Genomic DNA, 23090 nt, shown 5'->3' on the forward strand with positions numbered 1-23090 from the left:
CAACTGTTCATGGCGTTTAACTCTCTTCTATCTCCACCACCTGCTCAGCCTCCCACTGTGCTGACTGCAGAAATGTTTGCTTCCTACTTCACTGAAAAGGTTGCTACCATCAGTAACCAATTCACTGAGCCTGACCAACTCAGCCTTACCAAACCAGCAACTGGTGCCTCACTATGCTCCTTCCGCTCTCTAAATGAGGACGAAGTCTCTAAACTTCTAGTCAGCTCAAAACCCACAACCTGTCCTCTTGATCCTGTTCCCTTTGACATCCTGCAGAGCATTTTACCTACAGTCAAATCTGCAGTAACTCATATTATCAACTCCTCTCTTAAATCCGGTGTCTTTCCTTCTGCCTTCAAGCAAGCTCGGGTTACCCCGCTGCTGAAGAAACCCACACTCAACCCAGCCCAGGTTGAAAACTACCGGCCGGTCTCACTGCTTCCATTCATGTCTAAATTACTAGAGCGTGCCGTCTTCAGTCAGGTCTCACAGTTCCTCCAGGACAACAACCTGTTAGATCCATATCAATCTGGATATAGGCAAGGTCACTCTACTGAAACTGCTCTCCTGGCAGTTACTGATTCCCTACGGCTTGCCAGATCCACTGGTCAATCCTCAGTCCTTATACTGCTGGACCTGTCGGCTGCCTTTGACACTGTCAACCATCATATACTGTTCTCCAAACTCTTAGAGCTTGGCATCTCAGGATCTGTCCTCTCGTGGTTTACATCCTACCTCACAGGGAGATCATTCAAAGTATCTTGGCGAGGGGGCGTGTCCAGATCACATGGGCTAACAACAGGGGTGCCTCAGGGCTCAGTGCTCGGCCCTCTTCTCTTTTCCCTATACACCTCCTCACTCGGTGCAGTCATTAGCTCTCATGGTTTCTCCTACCACTGCTATGCAGATGACACTCAGCTTTTCCTTTCTTTCCCACCTGATGACACAACCGTCTCAATGCGAATATCAGCATGCCTTGCTGATATCTCTGCATGGATGAAGGATCGCCACCTTCAGCTAAATCTGTCCAAGACTGAGCTTATTGTCTTCCCAGCCAGTCCTTCTTTACCGCCACAGATAAGTGTGCAGCTTGACTCAATCACACTAGTGCCTACATCTTCTACCAGGAATCTTGGTGTCATGGTAGACAACCAGCTGACCTTTAAGGACCATGTTGCCTCGGTTTCCCGGTCTTGCCGATTTGCTCTCTACAACATCAGGAGGATCAGACCCTACCTGACTGAACACACGACCCAGCTCCTGGTCCAGGCTCTGGTCATTTCACGCATTGACTACTGCAACTCCTTACTGGCTGGCCTGCGTGCATGCTCAGTTAAACCTCTGCAGATGATCCAGAACGCAGCAGCACGTCTGGTCTTCAACCAGCCCAAAAGAGCTCATGTCACTCCGCTGCTAATTGCTCTTCACTGGCTTCCAGTTGCAGCACGCATCAAATTCAAAGCTCTGCTTCTGGCTTACAAAACAATAACCCAAACGGCTCCGGGCTACCTTCACTCCTTAATCCAGAGCTACACTCCCTCTCGAAACTTACGCTCTACCAGCGAAAGACGCCTAGTGCTCCCACCACAACGTGGCGCAAAATCAGTAGCTAGACTCTTCTCCTCTGTTGTTCCCCGGTGGTGGAACGATCTACCAAACTCCGTCCGATCTGCAGAGTCCGTATCCACTTTAAAGACCAAGCTAAAGACTCAGTTGTTTAAGGAGCATTTCCACATTTAGCTTAACTAAATGAGTCAGAAAGATTTGTCCAGCTTTTTGGCTCAACCAAGTACTGAAGAAGCTGTGTGCACTTATGCCCAAGATGATATTGTGTGATGAAATCATGCACTTATGCCCAATTTGATATTATGTGATGAAATCATGCACTTATGACCTAGTTGATATTGTTTGATGAAATCGTGATCTTGTATTTAAATAAAATTACTAAAAAAAAAAAAAAAAAAAAAAAAAAAAAATTATATGCACTGCACTAGCACTACATGACAGCACCTGGGTCCAACTGGACTCAAAAGCGGTCTGACTATCACTTAATTATGACGTCCCATCTTGTTTGAATTCATGCTTGTGTTGTTCTTCCTCTCAAATGTAAGTCGCTTTGGATAAAAGCGTCTGCTAAATGACTGTAGAATAGAATAGAATAGAAAAACCTAATGGACCAGTCTCGATTAAGATGGATGGAGCTGAAGGAGAAAACAAAGCAGCTGGACCTGATACCAGACAAAACTGGACTCATGATCTTGTACCAGACTGAGGAAAAACTGGTTAAAGCAGCTAACAGGTGCAGTACTTACAGGTGGCGGCTGGTAGGCAAGTTTCTCCTGAGGAGAAAGAAGACAGAAAGCATGTTTCAGACACATGTTACATCAATGTTTTCATCACCTGTTCAGGTCAGATGATTCATGTCTGAATCAGGACCACACATTTAACCGAGCGAAGCTTCGTTTTTACCTCAGATCATGTCTTAGAATTCTATCTTAGAAATCTTAGAAGCCTTGGAGAAAAACCTTTACAGCTGACACGTCAGAATTGTTGTTTATCAGTTTACAAAAAAGAACAAAAGGAATAAAATGACGGCATCTAAACATGAACAAAGAGTTCGAGACAGCCATTTTTTAAACAGATTGCACTGCAGACATGTTTTCTTGCCTTAATCTCCGAGCGGAGAGCTCTCCTCTCCTTCTCTCCAGGAGGTTTAAACTTGTCCCAGAATATTTTGTGCTCAAAATACCTGCAGGGACAAAAAATAAGCACAATAAATTAAACCAATGAATCAAGTTAAAGGTCCAGCAGATGACGGTACAGAGCCACTGATTTGGGTTTCCACGTAAGAAAACCACTTCAGCAGATGGATCTGAGGGTTTGATCCTCCTCTGGTGCTCCTGAGGACAGGTTAAGGTTCTCTTAATGGTTTTTAAATGTCTTAATGGTCTTGGGCCTTCTTATCTTTCAGATTTGCTTTTACCTTATGAACCATCGCGGCCCCTGAGGTCTTCTGGTACTGGCCCCATCAAGCTCATTCTGGTCTGTGCTAAACAAGCTTTTCCAAATCTAAATCCTTCATTACCGGGTTTCAAACTTACCTGGCCACGACAACTGTTTTCTTGATGGTCGGTTGCGTCATCACTGGTTGGATGACAAACACAAATTTGTTTGATGAATTAGAGACGGGAATGAATGAAAACAGCAGGAGTACTGACCAATGAGAGGTCAGCAATGCCGTCAGAGCAAACCGCATCACAAGTCATTTTAACCAACAAACAGCCTGCAGCACAACCACAAGCTTTCTGTGGACTTACAGGATTTGTTTTTCGGCCTGACATCACCGTCTTTCTGAGACCGAGTCTGTGCAAAAGAAAATGACAGGCAGTTATTGATAATTACTTTAATAATCAGCACAACTAATATCTGCCGCAGATACAACAATGTTTACAGGTTCTGAGAAAAAAAAGAAGTGACCTGATACCAGACAAAACTCGTAGTTTATGAACGTTAACTTGGCATAACTTAGCGAACAGCTAGCTTCCAAACAAACATGTACTGATATGGCACTGAACATAGACGTTTTACGTATCTAATCTTACCTGAACTCAAGATGTTTTCTTGTTAAGAATTAGTCCGGTTGGAGGAAAACTGTTTTTGTAAACAGGGACGCTGTTAAGCAACATAGTAACCAGGGCAACAGCCGTTTGAAAACGGCGCCTGACAGCTTACGTCAACAACTAACATCCGGGTTTTTTCTTCTTCTTCTTTGTTTAACTTTATTGACGTTAGTTCATACACTAACTACCGCCATCTATCGGACTGGAGAACACAAAAACACAACAACTTTTGTTCAGCATTTAAAAATTAATTGAAGCTCATCTAGAATAAAATTGTCACGTGATCACTTTTAATAAAATAAAATAAAATAAATTTAATCTGATATTATGATATGTCAGTAAATTTCATGCTTTTGTATCATAATTTACAAATGATTGTTTATCTAATATACAGTATCATGTCTATGTAATCATTAAGCAAACTTTGTATTTATTATAAATTTTTTTATGATTGTTTCTGCCCAGTTGGCAGACATAGATTACTGCATTCATGTTTGCAGCTCCTGTCTTAAAAAGTGGATAAAGTTTGTTCATTTTGGAGATGAGATAAATTAGTTTCTGCTACTTACCTGAATGAAAACAGAACAAGTTTTACCTGTGGATCATGAGATGTTGTTGAAATCCTTAACAAAGTCTGGTGAGCTATAAGCATGCCCCAAGTTTAGAAAAAGTAAAGAAAAAAAATTATATTTAATGATCATAATGCAATAAAAAAACAGTAATTAAGTGACAGTCAAGGTTGGGTTTTATTAATTTATTTCTTTTTGTCTTCCAGCTTTTAAAGACAGAAGTATCCCACACCATTGCCAGTACAGAGAACTCCTCCTCCTTGGATCAGCTTCTCAAGGATAATCAGGGCTCTCTTACAACGTCTCCTTCCAGCAGGCAGTGGGGCTTCAGTCGGGGGGACACTGGCAGGTGGACTGTCTGAGAGCCCTGCTTAATCTGGGAAAAGGGAATTTTAGCATCTTCCAGGGTCAGTGGGAAGACCATGGCTCCATCCAGGACCTGTCAGGAGTCTTTGTTGGTTCTTTTGTTGCAGATCTTGCTGATTTGCTCAGCTCAGGTAAGAGATAGGTGTAGTTTTCCTTCCTTCTGTGGATCTTTTTTGGGTTTTATTTCCTCTGCAGCATTATAATAGAACATTTAATGAGTGTGAGGTTAATATTTAGCTTTGATTTATAGTTTTATCAGTGTTCTTTTGTGTTATATTTTATATTCCTGTTGTTCAGCTTGTCTGAGCTGCTCAGAAATAAGCTGAAGTAAATCAACCTCGTCGTTCTTATTTTTCCTGATATGATACCTGTGAAAACTACATGTAGTTAGAGCCTTTTAAGTAATTTATTAAATACAATATTTTTAATATCCTGCTTTAGAAGTGCTATAAGCTGCGTGACTGTTAGAAACAAATGGAATTCAGGCAGAATTAGCATTTTTTTCACCAACTTAATTAAAAAGTGTTTTTGACTGTTTTGGATGTTCATCTAAAAAGCTGCTTTGTGGCAGCACACGCAGCTGACAGCAATAAGCTCCAGACAGCAGCAGTAATCTGAACACATGCTGTTATTAGGGACCTGATGGGTTGTAATGAGAAACCAGGCTTGCTTTCATGACCTTGGTCTTGACATCTTGCAGACAATGGCTCTCTGTGTGAACAGCCCCTCACATCAGCAGCAGCAGCATGATGTTCAGAGATGGATTTCAGGGGAAAAAAAAGTTAAAAACTTATTTTTGTGCTTGTTTTAAAGAGGGGCCCCCGTTGGACCCAGAGGCCCCCCGGGACCTCCCGGCCCAGGCGGCGTGCCAGGAGTGGATGGAATTGATGTGAGTCTGCATGATGTTCTCTCTTCTTCAGAGCTTGTTTTTAGGTGTGTTTCATCCAATCGCAGAGGTCCTGTGGTTAAACCATCTCTGTGAACTGCGAACAGTAACATGACTGCATCAGCACTCAACACACTTATTGAAAACCATTTGTTGTGTGTTTGGTTCCTGTAACCCATCACCAGAGAGATGACAGGAAATGAGAGGATGCGTCACCGTAACTGCTTGACCACCAGAACATCCGTTAGCTTTTGGTTGGCCTGAAAGATCTACAGGAGACAGTCTGAACCAGAAGTTTAGAAACATCTGGCTGCATCAAGCATTCATTTTGTTTTGTGAAGAAACCTGAAAGAAATATCTTAAACACTGAAACAAACTAGTGTTTCCATGACTACTGCTGTCATTTCAATATCCTTTAAATGTGTCTGCAGGGGGATCGAGGAGAAGACTCCACAGTGGTTGGAGGACTGGTGAGCTAGCTTTATTTTTTTGTTTTTTCTTTGTTTTTCCCCAAGTAAAAAACTAACTTTGGGGTTTATTAGTTAAAATAAACTGTGCTAAAGCTGATTCTTTTGCTTTCAGGGACCTGATGGAGACAACGGTAAAGATGGGACTCCTGGAGCGCCAGGCCTTCCAGGCGCAGATGTGAGTAAAACAGAGACACTCTTCCAGCTCACGCAGCTGATTTATTTCTGCTCCACAAACCGAGGAAAGACGTTTGAATCCAGCAGCAGCTTTAATCCAGAAGACCAGTTTTAAGTTCTGAGTGAGAGGATGTGTTAAATCTCTGGAAGATCTGAGCTGGACGACCTGAGATTAACATCAGCTGCTGTGTGAACAGTTTGTCTTGGCCTCCACTGAGCAGAAATGTTGAGGAAGAAAAAGCTGCCTTGAATAAACCAATCTGGCTGTTTAGGGGAGAGTTTCAAATAACGTCCTGACAGAAACAGGGGTCCTTTTGTGCATGAACGGCGTTAGCAAGGAGAATCGGCTGCCTAGAGATGGCTGACAGGAAAGAAGTGTGTGCTGGAGAAGGTGGAGCAGAATGGTGGCAGTGTTTCTGCTGTCAGACAGACTGAGAAAAAAAACGCACGAAAAGTTACAGCAAGCGTTTGTAAAATCAAACAACAGAAGAGTTTCTTTACTGTTAGCAAAGGAAACAAAACAACGGAGAAATTTGTCCAAACTAGCTTTGAGTTTGGTCGTCCATCTTTCTCTGCTCTCCAAACTTAACTAGGTGATGTTTCCAGAGTTTTTGTTTTTTTTAGGGAAAAGGAAGGTGAGGGGAGGAGCCAAAAGTGTGAAAACAGGTCCCACCCTCCATCTCATTACCTCAGAATGAGCGAAACCATCAGTTTTCTAAGAACCATATTTTTGGTTCTTGTAGTCATTATAAATTTATAACTGGTGGCATAAATGATGGAAAACAGCTTCTTTGTACAAAATGGTAAAATCTTTGGTCATAATCTGCAGTCATAATAAACTTTGATCTATAAATATATCCATAAACTACAGTATTTGGAACATTTGGACATAAAATGTAAACATAATAATAATGTTTAAAGACTCAAAAACAGATGATTATGTAAATGAAATATTTTCGTGACATTTTAGAGTTTCGTGTCATCTTTGCAGGGACCTGTGGGACCGCCTGGGGATTCAGGCCCAGTGGGTCGAAAGGGATCAAAGGTAAACTCTGAAACTGGATTAATGGATCTGTTTTTGTTGAATCTCAACTAGGAGGTTCTGTGGGAAACAGAACGCATTGTTTATCTGAAGCTCTGGTCCCAGAAAAAGCTTGGACCAACCCGTCCTTGAATGTTTCAGAATTTTCTTCATATAAATAAAAATAAATCTGAAATCATTGTCTTTGAAACCAAAGATGAGCATCCAGTGTCCAGCTTCAGTCAGCAATGTTAAAACCATCTGATCAATCCAGAAGGCTTGATGTCATTTTAGACTCAGTTTTAATGGGCATATTGAATCAGTGACCAAATGGATTGCATCCAATCTCATCTTCGATTCAATCCCCAATTTATAGATCTACAAACAAACAGATGCATGTGGAGTTCCCCAAGGCTCCATTTTGAGCCCCCTATGTTCAACATCTACATGCTCCCACTAGCTCAGATCATGGAAACAAAACAGATATCTGATCATAATTAGTTTCAGCAGGGATTCTAGTCCCAGACAAAGTTTCAGTTTGAACCTCAGTCTAATTAATACTCCATGCAGCGTGGCATGGATGTTATCAGCCTGCGGTCCTGCTGGGGTGGAATGAAGACCTGGATGCTTCAATAACAGCTCCAACTCTTCTGTATCGCTCGGTCTCATGTCTCATCCTTTTCTTGGCAAGGGTCCATAGATTTCTACGGTTCAGGTCAGGAGACTGCTGGCCAGTCCAGCCCAGTAATCCTTGGTCTTTGAATCAGGTTCTGGTTCTTGTGGCAATGTGGGCAGGTACCAAGTCCTGCTGGAAGATCAAGTCCGCATCTCCAACAAGCTTTTCTGCTGAAGGAAGCATGAAGTGCTGTAGAATGTCCTGGTAGACGCTGCATGGACTCTGGTGCCAGTGGACCAGCACCAGATGACATGGCTCCCACATCACCACCAACTGGAAACTTCACTTCACTTTAAGAGTCTTGGATTGTTGCCTCTGCGGTCTTCCTCCAGACTCCAGGACCTGGATTTCCACACGAGATGCCAAATTTGCTCATCAGAAAAGAGCCCTTTGGACCACTGCTCAGCAGACCAGGTCATGGTTTCTTTAGTCCAGATAAGACACTGCTGACGTGTTGTGTTCAGGAGCAGCTGGACTAGAGGAAAACGACTTGTGAAGTCCAGGTCCAGGATCAGTCTGTGTGGTGGCTCTGGAAGCTGGAACTCCAGCCTCAGTCCTCTCCTTGTGAAGCTCCCCCAAATCTCTGAACGGTCTTTTCCTGACCATCCTCTCCAGCTGCTTCATCCCTGCTGGTTGTTCCACCTTTTTCTTCCACACTTTTCCTTCCACTCAGCTTTTTATTGATGTTTTGATGCAGCACTCTGAGAGCGTCCAGCTTCTTCTGCAATCACCTGTTGAGGCTTTTCCTCCTTGTGGAGGGAGTCAGTGATGGTTTTCTGCAGGTCAGCAACCTTCGCTATGATGGTGGATTCTACTGAAATGAGACCGTCTAAATGCTCAGGAGTCCTTTGCTGGTTAGATTGTGTCACTTAGAGGTGACAACACCGAACCTTTTCACACTTCTACTTCTCTGAGATTTTGACTTTTGGGTTTTCATAAACTGTATAATCAGAATTATAACAAATGTTTGAAATATCTCACTTTGCATATAATGAGTGTATATATTAGTTTACCTTTTTAAGGTGGATTACTGAAATAAAGTTTTGCGCGATATTCTCACTTTTTGAGTTTCACCTGTAAATAATCGGCAGTGTTAAAAATAATAAATGGTTCTGGTCCAAATTATAGATCTGATCTGCTGATGCCATATGAGCCACCACGGCTGCTAAGATCATCTAGGTCAAGTTTGTTTTCCACTACTAAAAGCATTTAATTTTCTGCTCCTGAACGAACTAACAGAAAATTTGAAGTCTGATTCAAACCCAGGTCTTAAAACTTCATTTGACATGACTTGACATTAAAGAGTTTTTCTTTTTTGAGTCTTTTTCAGTGTGTGCACAGTCTCACTTACATTCTGTAACTCACTCTTCTCTCTGCATGGTTCTCCTGGTTATTTTTAGTATATTGTGTTCCCTTTTGTGTGAAATGTGCTGTAGAAATAAATGAGCCTTGCCTTGTAAATAACTGTCATGAGTCTGATGTCAGATATTTCTGCTCTCGTGATTAGGGGGAACCTGGCGCTGCAGGACCTCCTGGAGAGTCTGTAAGTGCAGATATTGTACTTTACATGTTAAACCACAGATCTAAATATGTTGTCATTATTTCTGAGTTGAAAATGAAAGAGCTGCATCATCAGAAAGTTGTGTGCTTTCTCTCCTACAGGAAGTTGGAGCCGACGGGCTGGATGTGAGTACTCCATGTTGCTTTCCTTTGATTTGATGGCAGATTTCAGGCTGTTCTGTGGCTGCAGTGAGACTGTGATACGTTCAGTCTGGTAAAACGTGATGAAAATAAGTTTATCTGTAAAAATGTGAACCAGAGTTGTTTGTCACACATGTCCGGAAAAACAAGTCTAAATAATAAATATGGTATTTTTGGATTAAATTTTCTCTTGTTGAAAGTGTCACTGTTTTAAAATGATATTTAAAAGAAGACCAGGAAGAAGCACAGGTTTCTTCAAATCTGTGACTACACCAGGAGTTGGTGCTTGGTCCCATTCTGTTCACTCTGCACTTGCTCCACCTTCAAGTCATCAGTCGCTTTGGAATTTCATTGCACTGCTACGCTGCCGACACACAACTTTATATGTAAACCAATACAAAACCGCCATCCTCGTCCTCATCATCCTCCTCATCTCCATCTACCTCATTGTCCTCATCATCATCCTCATCATCCTCCTGATCATCCTCATCATCATCCTTATCATCCTCCTCATTGTCCTCCGCATCATCCTCATCCTCCTCCTCATTATCCTCATCGTCCTCATCATCATCCTCATCATCCATCCCACCCCCCTCTGTCTGTCTGGAGGACATAAACGTGCGGATGAATCACATTTTCCTACAGCTCACTAGCCCCAAAACAGAAGCAGTGTTAGTCGCCCCCCCCCCCCCCCCAAATTTGAACATCTACTACCTCCAGTCTTGCTTTCTCTGGCCAGAATATCCCTTTTCTATCAGTAGTCACCAAGCTGGGTGTCAGGTTTGACCCTTATCTCACCTTTGAGGCTCACATTAAACACCTCTGTAAGACAGCCTTTTTCAACCTCAGAAGAATTTCTAAACTCAACAAGGCCCCTCCTTCTGGAGTTTAGAAATTCTTCTAAACTCCACAGTGTGTAATAATGCATGTCCACACCTTTGTCTCCACCAGACTGGACTACTGGAAAGCACTCCTTGTCAGGATCCCCAGCAAATCCATCCAAAAACTGCAGCATATTCAGAACAGTGCTGTTAAGATCCTGATGAGAGTACAGAATATGAGCATGTCACCCCCTCCTACATTCACTACACTGGCTCCCAGTCTCTGCTCGGACTGAATTTAAGATCTGTCTTCTCACCTTCCAATGCATCCATGAAATGCCCCCCAATATCTGGCAGAACGTCTCACCCCATATACCACAGCACGATCCCTCTGCTCTTTAAACACAAGCTGTCCCCTCCCACGCAGAACCAGAACCAGGACCAGGACCAGGAACGGCCCCTCACCGGTGGAATGCTCTTCCTGACAACCTCAGGGCTTCATAGACTCTGGAAAGTTTTAAAATGGGACTCAAAACCTTCCTTTTTAAGAGACATTTTCATTCTTACTGTTTTATTGCCTGTGTGTTGATGTAATTTTGTTTTTTTCGTCTTCTTCATTGATTTTCTTGAAGCCCTTTGAGATTTTCGATCAATGTAAGTCCTTTACAAATAAAATGCATTATTATTATTATTATTATTATTATTATTATTATTATATGTTAAATATGTTTTAGTGCAAATAATGGCCAGTTGGGTCTTTGTGTAAAAATGTAGAGGATACAGTTCTATCTTTACACGGGCTTCCCGTCTGTCAAAGAACTGACTGCTGTTGGTTTACAAAGACCTGAATGGTTTAGGACCAGAATCCATTCAGGATCTTTTGGTTGGTTATGAACCAACCAGGTCGTCAGGGTCAGGTCTACGTTTTGTCCCAGAGTCAGAACTAAAGATGGAGAGGCAGCTTTCAGCTTTTATGCTCCTCACATGTGGAACAAACTCCCAGAAAACTGCAGGTCTGCTGACTCAGCAGTTTTACATCAGGGTTAAAAACTTTTCTGTTTGCTGCCTTTTATCAAAACAACTGTTAATTCCCCACACTGGAACTTTAATGCTTGCATTTTATTTATTTTATTTTAGCTTTTTTGTTTGTTTTATCTACTTTCTTTTATTTCTTTTAAAGTTTGTTTTTAGTGCATTTGTTATTGCTTCCTGCACCCGCTGCAGTGCTTTTAATGTTTAATGTAAAGCACTTTAAATTGTCATGGGCATGGAATGTGCTATACAAATAAATGTGCCTTGTCTGTGCTGTGCATGTACGTCCAACAGTGACTACAGGTTTGTTTTCTAACAGGGTATTCCTGGTACAGATGGGCTGCCAGGTGAACTGGGAAAAGTGGGACCACCTGTGAGTATCAGAAACTCTGATCAAATATGTTTTTATTGTGAAATGAGTTGGTTTCCCATTTTTTAAGAATAAAAAAACTTCTCTCCGACATAAACATCAAAACATGTACTAATGACGAATAAATATGTCCTCCATCTGTCATAGGGAGCAAGAGGAAGGCGAGGTCAAGCTGGTGCTGCTGGTGCGGCTGGTCCTCGGGTAAAGATCACATTTGATCTCCAGTCTGCTGTTGATGTTATTTGGGGTTCCAGTATGTTTTCATGCTTCTCTGCACTTTTTAAAAGAGAATGTTATTGATTAAACTCATACACTTTTTATAGGGACCTCCAGCTGTTTATCAGGGCGAGGAGCTGGTGAGTAGAATAATCTGCACCCATCTGTTAATAAAACGTCTTACAAGCAGTTCACGCACCAGAGGAACAGATGTTCTGTATTGCAGGGAAAGATGCTTAAACTCCACTTTCAGGTGGATTAAATAAAGCTTAATCAGACAAATTTCACCTGGAAAAAGAAATCAACAACAGAAGAAGAGAGAGGAAAGCATGACATGCAGAATCAAACCAGACTGATGATTTAAAGCAGAGTTTCTCAGGACCTACTGCCCCACAGGTTGTGGATGTAGTTTCATCATCCTTATGGTTTTATCTTCATTACAAAATGTACATTTACCTGTGTCATGCTTCCTAAAAGCCACGGAAGACAATCTGTCCTTGACAGGTGGCGTTAGAGGCAATAAGGCCCACTTCCCCATACAGAAGCTCAAGAGGGACATTTCACTATTGGCTACATAATCCCTTTGGGATTAATAAAGTATTTTTCATTTCATTTCATTTCATAAAAGAATAACAATAACACATTTTATTTATAGAGTTTATATGTTTGTTCTTTGTGTCGAGTTAATGTAGGATATGATGTAAGGTGCTGTTCTGCTGCAGAGGATAAAAGAATATAAAGAAGTTGCTAGCGCTTTGGACCATACCACCGTTAGAATTATAAAACACCTGCAGGTGAAACTCTACTAACATCAGTCTGTTGGTGGTAAATGTTTTGGTTTGGAGTCGTGATCAGCAGAAATCCCTGGTCGTGGGGCTTTTCAATGACCTCAAATAGGTGCTGTGTTTTTCAGTGTCCCAATGCCTGCCCATCAGGCCTGAGTGGACATGCCGGACTCCCTGGGATGAAGGTAAGTTCACCTTTAGTGGCACCTGAAAATTAACTGCATTTCCCATTTTCCTGCTGCTGATGTTTTACTTTTTTCCTACAGGGCCACAAAGGGGCTAAAGGGGAATCAGGTGAGCCCGGACGACAAGGACACAAGGTATGTGATGATGCTGAACAGGTGATAAACAAAACAAAACTAATGCCTATATTTCAAATCTCGCCATTAATCTGCCATTATGTCCAACAGGGAGAGAAGGGTGAACAGGGACCACCTGGTGAAGTTGGCGCTCAAGGGCTACCAGTAACATAGTTCACCTTTGTCTCTAAATATAATATCTGGAGAAATATTTGGAAACAAACACATTAACTCTTCTCTATCTGCTGAGTAATTTTAGGGCCCTGGTGGATCAAGAGGCCTTCCAGGAATATTGGGCTCCAAAGGTGACAGGGTGGGTTTCAAAATAAAAAAGAGGAATCAAACCAGTCATCTGTGCAAGAAAATGAAAATTTTTTTCAGATGACAGTGCTTCATTCATGCATCTCTCCATAAACCTATAGTTATGTGCCTAAAGATAAACTGGATGCAAAATTAAGATGCACAAGTAGATGAAAAAATAAATCGTAAATTTATTTATTCAACAGAAACAAGAGATTCTGGAAGAAATTCCTAGTTAAAAGAGAAAGAAAAAGTAGTTCTTTGTTCTTAGATACAAAGGAAGAAAACATGAGAAAAACAGGTTAATTTGGCTTTTTGTCTAATTCCCCAAACAGGGACCCCGTGGAAAACCTGGTGATGTGGGACCTCGGGGAATCCAGGGGTCACCAGTAAGTGATTGTCTCCTTATTCTATGATCTTTGTTGTTTAAGACAAAATACTGATGAATAATGACATTTTTCAGGGTGATCCAGGACAGAGAGGAGTCACAGGTGAGATCGGGCCGAAGGGAGTACAGGTAAGAGCTGCAATCAGGATAAATGAGCTAAAGACATGATGTAGTATATACTTCACATTTACCTTAGTTTTTCTCTTCTTCCACGCTGTTTACACTGTAAACATTTCCACTGGGCCCAAGCTTTTATAATTCCTCTGTAATTCTTTAGGAAGTTTGTAGTTTTTACAGATTTTCTTGTTTGTTGTTTGTCAGGGTGACCAAGGACCCGTGGGAATCAGAGGAGTGCCAGGACCAAAAGGAGAGACTGTGAGCTCTACTTTACCCTATAAAAGCTGGAATTAGTTACTCATTAAATACAACTCTCTGTGTATTAATACATTATTACTTCCTAGTCTAGGCATCCATGACATCCTCGTGCTTTTCTCCACCTCCTTCCATCCTAACTTCTCTTTTTCTGTTTGTCCATCTTCCTTCTACCTTTGCACAAGTTTGTTTTGCAATAGTTTCTTTCTTTTAGTTCACAAATTTTACAATTTGGCCCAAACGTTGAAGCCTTTTTTCAGGTTAGCCTCACTGATTAGTGGTTTTCTTATGGCTCCACAGCTGTTCAGTCCCTTGAGTCCATTCACATTGTTCATGTGGAAATGTTCTTACTTTCACTATTAAAAGGTAGCTGTGATTTATACACGACCACAGGTAGTTTAAAGATGAGAAGCTGCTCCCTGCTTGTTAAATAACTTGCTGCGTATGAGACATCATCCATGCAGGAATCATTAGTTATCAGGGATATAAGGCAAAACTTAATTTCTCTAATGAATACTGACTTCATCTCAGTGGTTATTTTTTGTAGGTTGAATTTTGGGATAACTCCAAAACCCGTGAAGTGGTCAGTCTCCATCAGTATTCAGCCTCTGGTCCCTGGTCCTGGACCCTTTCCTTTCAGTTTTATTGAAACATGTTTCTTTTGAGTGATTCCCTTGTGTTTGCATTTTGACGTTCTTAAAAAACATAATTATTTTCAGGGTGTACCAGGAAAAAGTGGGGCTCCAGGTGATGCTGGTCCTCAAGGACTTCCTGTAAGTGACCTCTGAGCCATTGATTCATCAGTAACAATTTGACATTTGGGTCAGAGTTTGATCATTGGAACATTTTTCTTTGTGCAGGGTTTACCTGGATCATATGGCCAAAAAGGACACATGGGTGTGAAGGTATGAACACATCAGGATAATTTAGTACCATGTGAGATGGTGAGAGCTACATTCACCGGATGGTTCTTTTGCTCCCTCTGTTACCAGGGTAGTACAGGAGATCCAGGAGTTGTAGGACTGATGGGGTCTCCAGGGAAACAAGTACGGGAAACAAACACATCCATCATTTTACATCGTTCTTCGCTCTGCTGTTCAGTACATTAAACACTTTGATTATAACAAGTTTAAAGTAGGAACTCTTGAAATAAACGGCACCTGAATCATCCGATCTGGTGTCTTATTTGCTTTCAGGGTGAGCGTGGCGAGCAGGGAGTGGTGGGACCCGTCGGACCCAGAGGAGGACCTGTGAGTCTGAAATCCATATGGCTGTTTTTACTTTTACCTGAGAAGAAAAACCTCCAGCAGAACCAGAACCAGGGAGACGTTGAGCACGGATGCTCAGATTTAACCTAAACTCTTCCCATTTTAGGGTGAACGTGGAGAGAGAGGACCCGATGGACCTCCAGGATCACCAGGAGCCAGGGTAAGACCTCAGAGACCATCTCTGTCCTACCAAAACAACCTCTTAACCAAACACAGAGAAATGACCACAGAGATCCTCAACCAGAGATTATGACCATTTTCCTAAATCAGTAGAGGGATGTCTCCAATAAAATTTTCTCATTCTCAGCCGATTTTCCTCAGACCTGTACAGCATCGACGACAGCCTGCCGTTCATCCTGAACATCCTGCTGGCCAACATCTTCGGCCTGCTCGGCATGCTGGTGGTGATCAGCTACGGCCTGCCCTGGGTCCTGGTGCCCCTGCTCCCCCTGGCCCTGCTCTACCACCACACACAGCACTTCTACCGACACACCTCCCGGGAGCTGAAGCGCCTGTGCAGCCTTACCCTGTCACCCGTCTACTCGCACTTCTCCGAGACGCTGACCGGGCTCGGTACCATCCGGGCCAGCGGCCACGCTGCCAGGTGAGAGACAGGACCACAGATGTGCTGTTTGTCTTTCACTGAAGCATGTCGACACCTTCAGTCCCTGAAATCTAACTATTTACCCTTAAAACTCCACTAGATATCCCCTGAGGGCTTTCGCTTATATCAGGGGTGTCCAGCTCCGGTCCTCGAGGGCCACAGTCCTGCAGGTTTTCGATGTGTCCCCGCTCCAACACGCCTGACTCAAAAGAATGAGTCATTGTGCAGAACTTCACAGGTAGCTTGATTCATTTAATTTGATTCAGGTGTGTTGGAGCCGGAAACATTGAAAACCTGCAGGACAGCTGCCCTCGAGGACTTTGGACACCCCTGGTTTTAGATCTTCGGTTTCTCAGGAACAGTAGTAACTCCGTCGACTAAACTGTGGACTTTAGGTCAGAGGAATCAAACTTGTTTTAGTTCAGTAGTCACATCTCCAGGGGGCCGGACCAGTAAAACAACAGAATAATAACTGATGGATTCTAAAAAAAAAAAAAAAAAAATTCCCCTTTGTTATCACATCTAATGAACTGTCCTTTTAGAAAACTTTGTAAACAACCTGAAATTTTTGGAGAAAAATAAGCGCAATGATGTTTTGTTACACATTTAATTTGTTTTCACTTTATTTTTATTGTATTTTTTTGTTAATAAAATAGGGTTAGGAACATTTTCTGTGTTTGAAGCCATCATGTGATGTGTGGATTGTCTCTGTGTCTCCAGGTTTGAGGATGAAAATGCCAGGCGGCTGGAGCAGAACCAACGCTGCCTGTTTCTTAGCAATGCTGCCATGCAGTGGCTGGACATCCGCTTGCAGCTGATTGGTGTTGCTGTGGTAACGGGTCTGGGGGTGATTGCCATCATTCAGCACCAGTATAGTTCTGTAGATCCAGGTGAGATACCATCTGGATCTGGACTTATGTGGGATGTTTGTTAGCTGCTGTTACATGAGATGATGTCTGCCTGCTGGACGTTCTGCTCAGGTTTGGTGGGTTTGTCCCTTTCCTACGCGCTGTCCATCACAATGCTGCTGTCCGGCCTCATATTCAGCTTCACACAGACGGAGATGCAGCTGGTGAGTGTGGAGCGAACAGCGGAATACTCCACATGCCTGCCGACCGAGCCACAGCATCACAGCGCACAGGTCAGACCAGAAGCTGAGACTCAATAACAGCAGGCCTCATGGTGACTTTTTTTCCAGAATTCTTTATGTATCACGACTTATTTCCACGAATGGAACTTGTTTTTTTGCTCACAATAAATTAGACTCACACCCATAACCCATGTAAAATTCCTGCTTGGAAACACATTGATTCCTAAATTATAAAAACAAACCCTGAGTCAGTAAAGATCTTTAATGATCAATGATCAACAAGAAAAAGAGAACTTTTTATTTAGGTAAACCTAAGGAGAAGAAAACTGTAGATAGGGAGGTCAGAGGTGAAATTAGAAAGGCTAATTTAAGATGTAAGGACAAAACTGAAAGAAAAAACAGTGTAGCGGGGGCAGATCTCAGGGCGGTCTGGAAAGGCCTTAAATCTGCTTCTGAGAACACAGAAATACGGATAAATAGTGTGAACAACAATGACCTGGCAGATTCTTTTAATTCATCTTTTACTCAGTTTGAAAGGACAGAACATTTCCATTCTTGGTGAGTCTCTCCGCCTCGCTCTGGCCTGGTCTTCAGCCTAATCTTATGATTACTCAGGACCAAGTCTTGAACCACTTTAAGGGAGTTAACATACGTAAAGCTGCAGGTCCTGATGCAATTTGTGGCCACACTTTACGTCACTGTGCAGTCCAGTGTAGTGAAGTATTCTCCTCCCTCTTTCGGTCATGTGCTTCTCTTGGCCGGATACCGACTCAGACCAAGCAGAAGAGAACTGCATGAGTTCAGGCCTGTTGCCTCAACGTCTCTTCTCTTTGAGAAGATAATTTGCAATGAGACTGTCTCTTTAGCTGCCCATTGGATCCTTTACAGTCTGCTTACCAGGCAGGTGAAAGTGGATGATGTAAAGATTTTTATTTTGCAGTGTACTAGCATCTTGAAACGCCCATGTCCCGCACTAGACTTTTTATTTGCTTTTTCCTGAGTTATTTGATTTTAAATCAGATCTCATTGATGATCTTAAATTTTTTAATTGAACAAATTCAGCATGTTTTTGTGAATGGGCACTTGTCCACTAACATAATCCCAAATACTGCATCCCCTCATGGCTGTGTACTCTCTCCCGAACTTTTTATTTTGTCAGGCATCCCAAAAAGGAAGCTATCTTATTAAACGTGATGTTTGTTTTTATATTCTTAATGATTGGATTTAAAGTGGTTATTGTTGTATGACTGTCAAACTGAATTACCCTGTAATTAAATAAATAAAGTTGTCTTTGCCTATGACTATGTACAGTGGACAGTGTATGAGCTGCTCATGTAGATCAGAGATCTTCATATTCAACCCTGTTTTGTTCTCTTCCTGTCATCAGCTGCCTCCTGGGTGGCCCGAGCTGGGCTGGTTGGAGTTTCGTGATGTGGTTCTGGCGTACAGGGAGGGCCTTCCTAACGCCCTGGACGGAGTCAGCCTGGTAGTGCGAGCTTGGGAGAAAATTGGCATTGTTGGTCGTACAGGTTCCGGCAAGTCCACCATGTTCTTGGCCCTGTTTCGTATGGTGGAGCTGAACCAGGGACAGATCCTCCTGGATCAGCTGGATATTAGCACTGTGGGGCTAAATCAGCTCAGGTAGGAGTTGGTGGGGGCTCAGGATAAATCAGTTTAACAAAGTCAGACAAAGGTTTTATAGAAATAAAAACATTTTCTAACAGAATAAAGACGTTTCATCTGTTATCCACATGTTGTAAGTAATGATGAAGAGGAGTCAAAGTGATGCAAAGGTCGACTCTGTCTGCAGGTCAAAGCTAGCCATCATCCCTCAGGACCCCTTCCTGTTCAGTGGGACCATCAGGGAGAATCTAGACCCATGTGGGCGACACCTGGACCCACAGCTGCTGGACGTCCTGGACCAGTGTCACCTCAGCGCCGTGGTCAGCAGGATGGGTGCATTTACAACCTTAATCTTCATCAGAGCAAGTGAGTAGTTCATGGTGGTGAATATCTACATTTTGTTGTACTGTGAACTGTTTAACATGATGTTCTGGATTGTTTTGGTCCATTTCCTCTCTTTTCGCCTCTTCCTCTAATGTTTATCTTGTTTTGTTTCATGCTGTGTGTTAAATAAAGTTTCCTATGTTTGAATGATTGCAATTATCAGGCGGTCTGGATGCTGAGGTGGGAGCGAGAGGACGATGTCTCTCTGCAGGACAGAGGCAGCTGCTGTGTCTGGCCCGAGCTCTGTTGACGCAGGCCAGGGTGAGTGTTTTACCGTAAACCCAACATGTATCGTCCCAGTTAAGCTTCATTATCGTACAGCCTTTGTTCCTGTCGGGGTGTTGCTCAACCACAGCGCTGGAGCTGTTTTCATCTTGTCATCCTGCATAAAAAACTGGGCCAAGAGACACTTACTGTAGCAGGAGGAGACGGGCAGACTGGTTGGAGATGATAGAAAGACAACAGGAAGTCCAATCAGCACTGGTTCCAACCAAGGTCTGCAGAACAGCATCTCTGAACACACAACACGTCCAACCTTGAAGCAGATGGTTTACAGCAGCAGAAGACACACCGGGTGCCTCCTGCCAGCTAAGAACAGGAAACTGAGGCTACAATTCACACACACTCACCAACACTGGACAATAGAAGATGGAGAAATGTTGCTGGTCTGATGAGTCTCCATTTCAGCTCCACATTCAGATGCTAGACTCAGAATCTGCTGGAAACATCATGAAAACATGGTTCCATCCTGCCTTGGATCAACGCTTCAGGCTGCTGCTGGTGTAATGGTGGGGGGATATTTTCTTGGCCCACTTTGGGCCCCTTAGTACCAACGTGGTCTGGTTTAACCAGCACAGCCTACCTGAGTATTGTTGCTGACCATGTCCATCCCTTTATGACCACAGTGGAGCATCTTCTGATGCTACTTCCAGCAAGATAATGCACCATGTCACAAAGCTCAGATCGTCTCCACCTGCTTTCTAGAACATGACGATGAGTTCACTGGACTCCAACGGCCTCCACAGCCACCAGATCTCAGTCCAGTAGAGCAGCTTTGGGATGTGGTGGAACGGGAGATTCTCATCATGGATGCAGCCGACAAACCTGCAGCAACTGTGTGATGCTGTCATGTCAATATGAGAAAACCTCTGAGGAAGGTTTCCACCTTGTTTAATCCATCACACCAAGAATTGAGGCAGTTCTGAAGGACAAAGGTGTCCAACCCGGTACTAGAAGGTGGACCTGATAATGTGACCGGTCAGTCTGTGGACAGATTTTAATGAGCTGATAGCAAAATGAAGACAAAGACCAAGTCTGAATAAATACTTGTCCAACCCAGATGGAGTTGTTTTTGGCTTATTGAAGAGAAATGTGGAAGTAATCTGGAGTTGATTTTAGTATTTTAGGAAGTGTGTCTGTCTGGAGCGTGTCAGTCTTGGCATTCATGGACACGAGACTATACCAGCTGTGTTAATGTGTTAATCTGCTGTTGTTCTCATCATGTGGGTGTGTTTAGGTGTGTGTGTGTGTTGTTATTGCATCATTGTCATTTTTTATGATGGGAACCGTCCCAGAGTTGTTTGCAGACTGAGTTGAAGACAATAGCTTTGCAACTGAACAAGGTGCAGCCATAAATCTGTACGGGTGTGTTTCTGAGATCAGCTGTAAAGAGGAACCTATTTAATGTAACCTGATTTAATGTATTTTAGTCTTTTATTTGTTTTAATTTTTTAATTTCTTCTGGTGTCTTTTAGCCTTTTAATTACTTTGATTTTGTTTTGGTTTTTGAAATTCTTTGTGTCTTTTTGACATAGTTCAGTCTTCTACATTTTTAAGTGTCTTTTGGAGTGCAGACTTTCTGGCTGTGTATGGAACGTCTTTGTGCCTTTATGTACAGCACATTAGTAACCATCAGTTTTTTTATAATGTGCTGCATGAATAAAGTGGATTGGAGAGAAGTGACACTGAGGAGCAGGAAAGGGAGAAAGCTGGGCTTGAAATGTAAAGCAGAGCAAACGCGTATCAGATGGTTGGTCTGATGATCCACGAGCTGCCGTTTCCCGTCTTGTAGGTCTTGTGTATCGATGAAACCACAGCCAGCGTGGACCAGAAGACGGACAGACTGTTGCAGCAGACCATCAGAGACAAGTTTCGGGACAAGACTGTCCTCACTATTGCTCACAGGTTAAATGTCCTCTAATACAAATGGCTTTGAGAAGTCAGATATCTGTCCTTAGTAGACTCATTACTCCATGATTTCTGTGTTTCTGCAGGATCAACACCATCTTGGACTGTGACCGGGTGCTTGTGTTGCATGCTGGGAAGGTGGTGGAGTTCAGCACTCCTGCTGCTCTCTGCCAGACTGATAACTCCATCTTCCAAAGACTGGTCGGACACCAGGGAGGACGATATTCAGGAGGAGATTCCTCTGAACTCTGAGGATGCTCTTTAACAGTCTGAAGCAGAGCAGGGGCTAACGTGAAGGAACTTTAACTCAGATTTATTTATTCATATTCGACATTTTCTCAATTTTTATTTGTTTTTTTCTGCTCCAACAGCTTTAATTTCATTCCACTGAAGGGTTTCTTTTTTTGATCTGCTTCTTTCTTTAACCATATGGTCATTTCTTTTGTTGCTGCATATCAGTCGACTTCATGTCTAAATGTGAATAACTGACAGCAGCTGGGTTAATACGGTTAAAAACATGGAGTTAGTTACAGTCGGAGATTTATGAGCTTGTTGTGTTTCTATTTGAGGACTCCACTTTATTTTTCCAGTATGTACAAGATGAAATTACACAGTTGTTTCCTGTTATGGCTGAACAACAAACAACAACAAACTTTGTTAGCTGCTACGTTACCTGAAGGAAGTTGGGGATAAAAACTCTGAAACCAGTTTTCAATGAAATAAAATGCTGGATGTTCTGGACATGTTGAATATTTCCGTCCATCCGGACTCAGTAACCACACCTGTTCCTGGATCTGGTTTGTCTACAAGCTGAGAAACAAAGAACTTGTTTGAAAGTAAATATCTTTCTGAGAACATGACTTAGCGCCAATCACAGCAGAGGAAATGCTTCCGCTTGAAGAGAAAACTACCGATAAGAATCTCAGTTTTCATAGAACATTTTAAGACCTGAAATAAGTCTCAGCATTGAGGTTGTTTTTTTTTAAATAAAAGAAATTGTGACAAACTTCGACCACTGGTCTGTATTTCTGTGCAGATATGCAAACAGCTCCCATGCCTGTATTTGTAAAATAAACATCCAAATAAATCCAATAATCTAAAGAAAAGAAACCCAGAAAACAAACTGCAGGATTTATGGTGATTTAAATGAAAAACAAAGAAGAAGGATGATTAAAGAAGGAAGCAGCAGATGAAGCGTATCGTGGTGCACCAGTCCACATGTTGGAAAAAAAATAGTTTGTATTAATGGAATTTTTTTTTTTAAACTTCTAAATCACTTTGAAATTTTTTTGTCATTGGAATTCTTAAACAACCAAATACTTAAAACTATTATCCAAAAGTACTGGGTAATTTAAACTATTACTAAATTCCTAAAGTGACAGTAAAAGTGTGAAGTTGGCGCGCTGTGGGCACCACCCACTACCAACAATGTTTTATTTCAATAATTTATTAAACTTTTTTTATTCTGAAGTTCATCTGACTTATTTAAGATAAATGTTAATAACAAGTACATTAAAATGAAGGTAAAATGAAGGCCGCACTCAGTTCATCCAGTTGAAAACATTTACCTCCCAGTCATTCCCAGTCACCACTGGTGTGCCCCAGGGCTCTGTCCTTGGGCCCCTGCTGTTCCTCATCTACCTCCTCCCCCTCGGTTATATTTTTAGAAACCACCGCATACATTTCCATTGCTATGCGGATGACACCCAGCTCTACCTCTCCACCAAGCCGAACTCTGCCCTCCCACCATCTTCCCTCACAGATTGTCTTCAAGAGATTAAATCCTGGTTCACCTCAAATTTTCTTAAACTAAACAGCAGCAAAACAGAAATTTTACTAGTAGGCACCAAATCCACTCTCTCCAAATC

The 23090-nt window shown here is 42.3% G+C and overlaps 1 protein-coding gene and 2 long non-coding RNA genes across 3 annotated transcripts; all 3 read left to right on the forward strand.

The window, feature by feature from the left end:
• The first annotated feature begins 13127 nt into the window (after nucleotides 1-13127).
• On the forward strand, nucleotides 13128-14070 carry LOC121638464. The gene is made up of 5 exons (XR_006010026.1): nucleotides 13128-13171; nucleotides 13266-13319; nucleotides 13642-13695; nucleotides 13770-13823; nucleotides 14016-14070. It is a non-coding gene; the product is annotated as an uncharacterized LOC121638464 (long non-coding RNA).
• A 713-nt stretch (nucleotides 14071-14783) lies between these two features.
• On the forward strand, nucleotides 14784-15509 carry LOC121638463. Its single transcript, XR_006010025.1, has 5 exons — nucleotides 14784-14839; nucleotides 14927-14971; nucleotides 15059-15112; nucleotides 15263-15316; nucleotides 15441-15509. It is a non-coding gene; the product is annotated as an uncharacterized LOC121638463 (long non-coding RNA).
• A 124-nt stretch (nucleotides 15510-15633) lies between these two features.
• LOC121637651 (ATP-binding cassette sub-family C member 10-like) lies at nucleotides 15634-22231 on the forward strand (the record flags this gene model as incomplete). Its single annotated transcript, XM_041981837.1, has 8 exons — nucleotides 15634-15938; nucleotides 16659-16828; nucleotides 16919-17079; nucleotides 18416-18669; nucleotides 18839-18984; nucleotides 19199-19296; nucleotides 21107-21219; nucleotides 21309-22231. Coding segments are annotated over 8 exons (1413 nt in total), but the record flags the coding sequence as incomplete, so codon positions are not given.
• Between the last annotated feature and the right edge of the window lie 859 nt (nucleotides 22232-23090).

This window comes from Melanotaenia boesemani, chromosome 4, assembly GCF_017639745.1.
Source record: "Melanotaenia boesemani isolate fMelBoe1 chromosome 4, fMelBoe1.pri, whole genome shotgun sequence".
NCBI classification, from domain to species: domain Eukaryota; kingdom Metazoa; phylum Chordata; class Actinopteri; order Atheriniformes; family Melanotaeniidae; genus Melanotaenia; species Melanotaenia boesemani.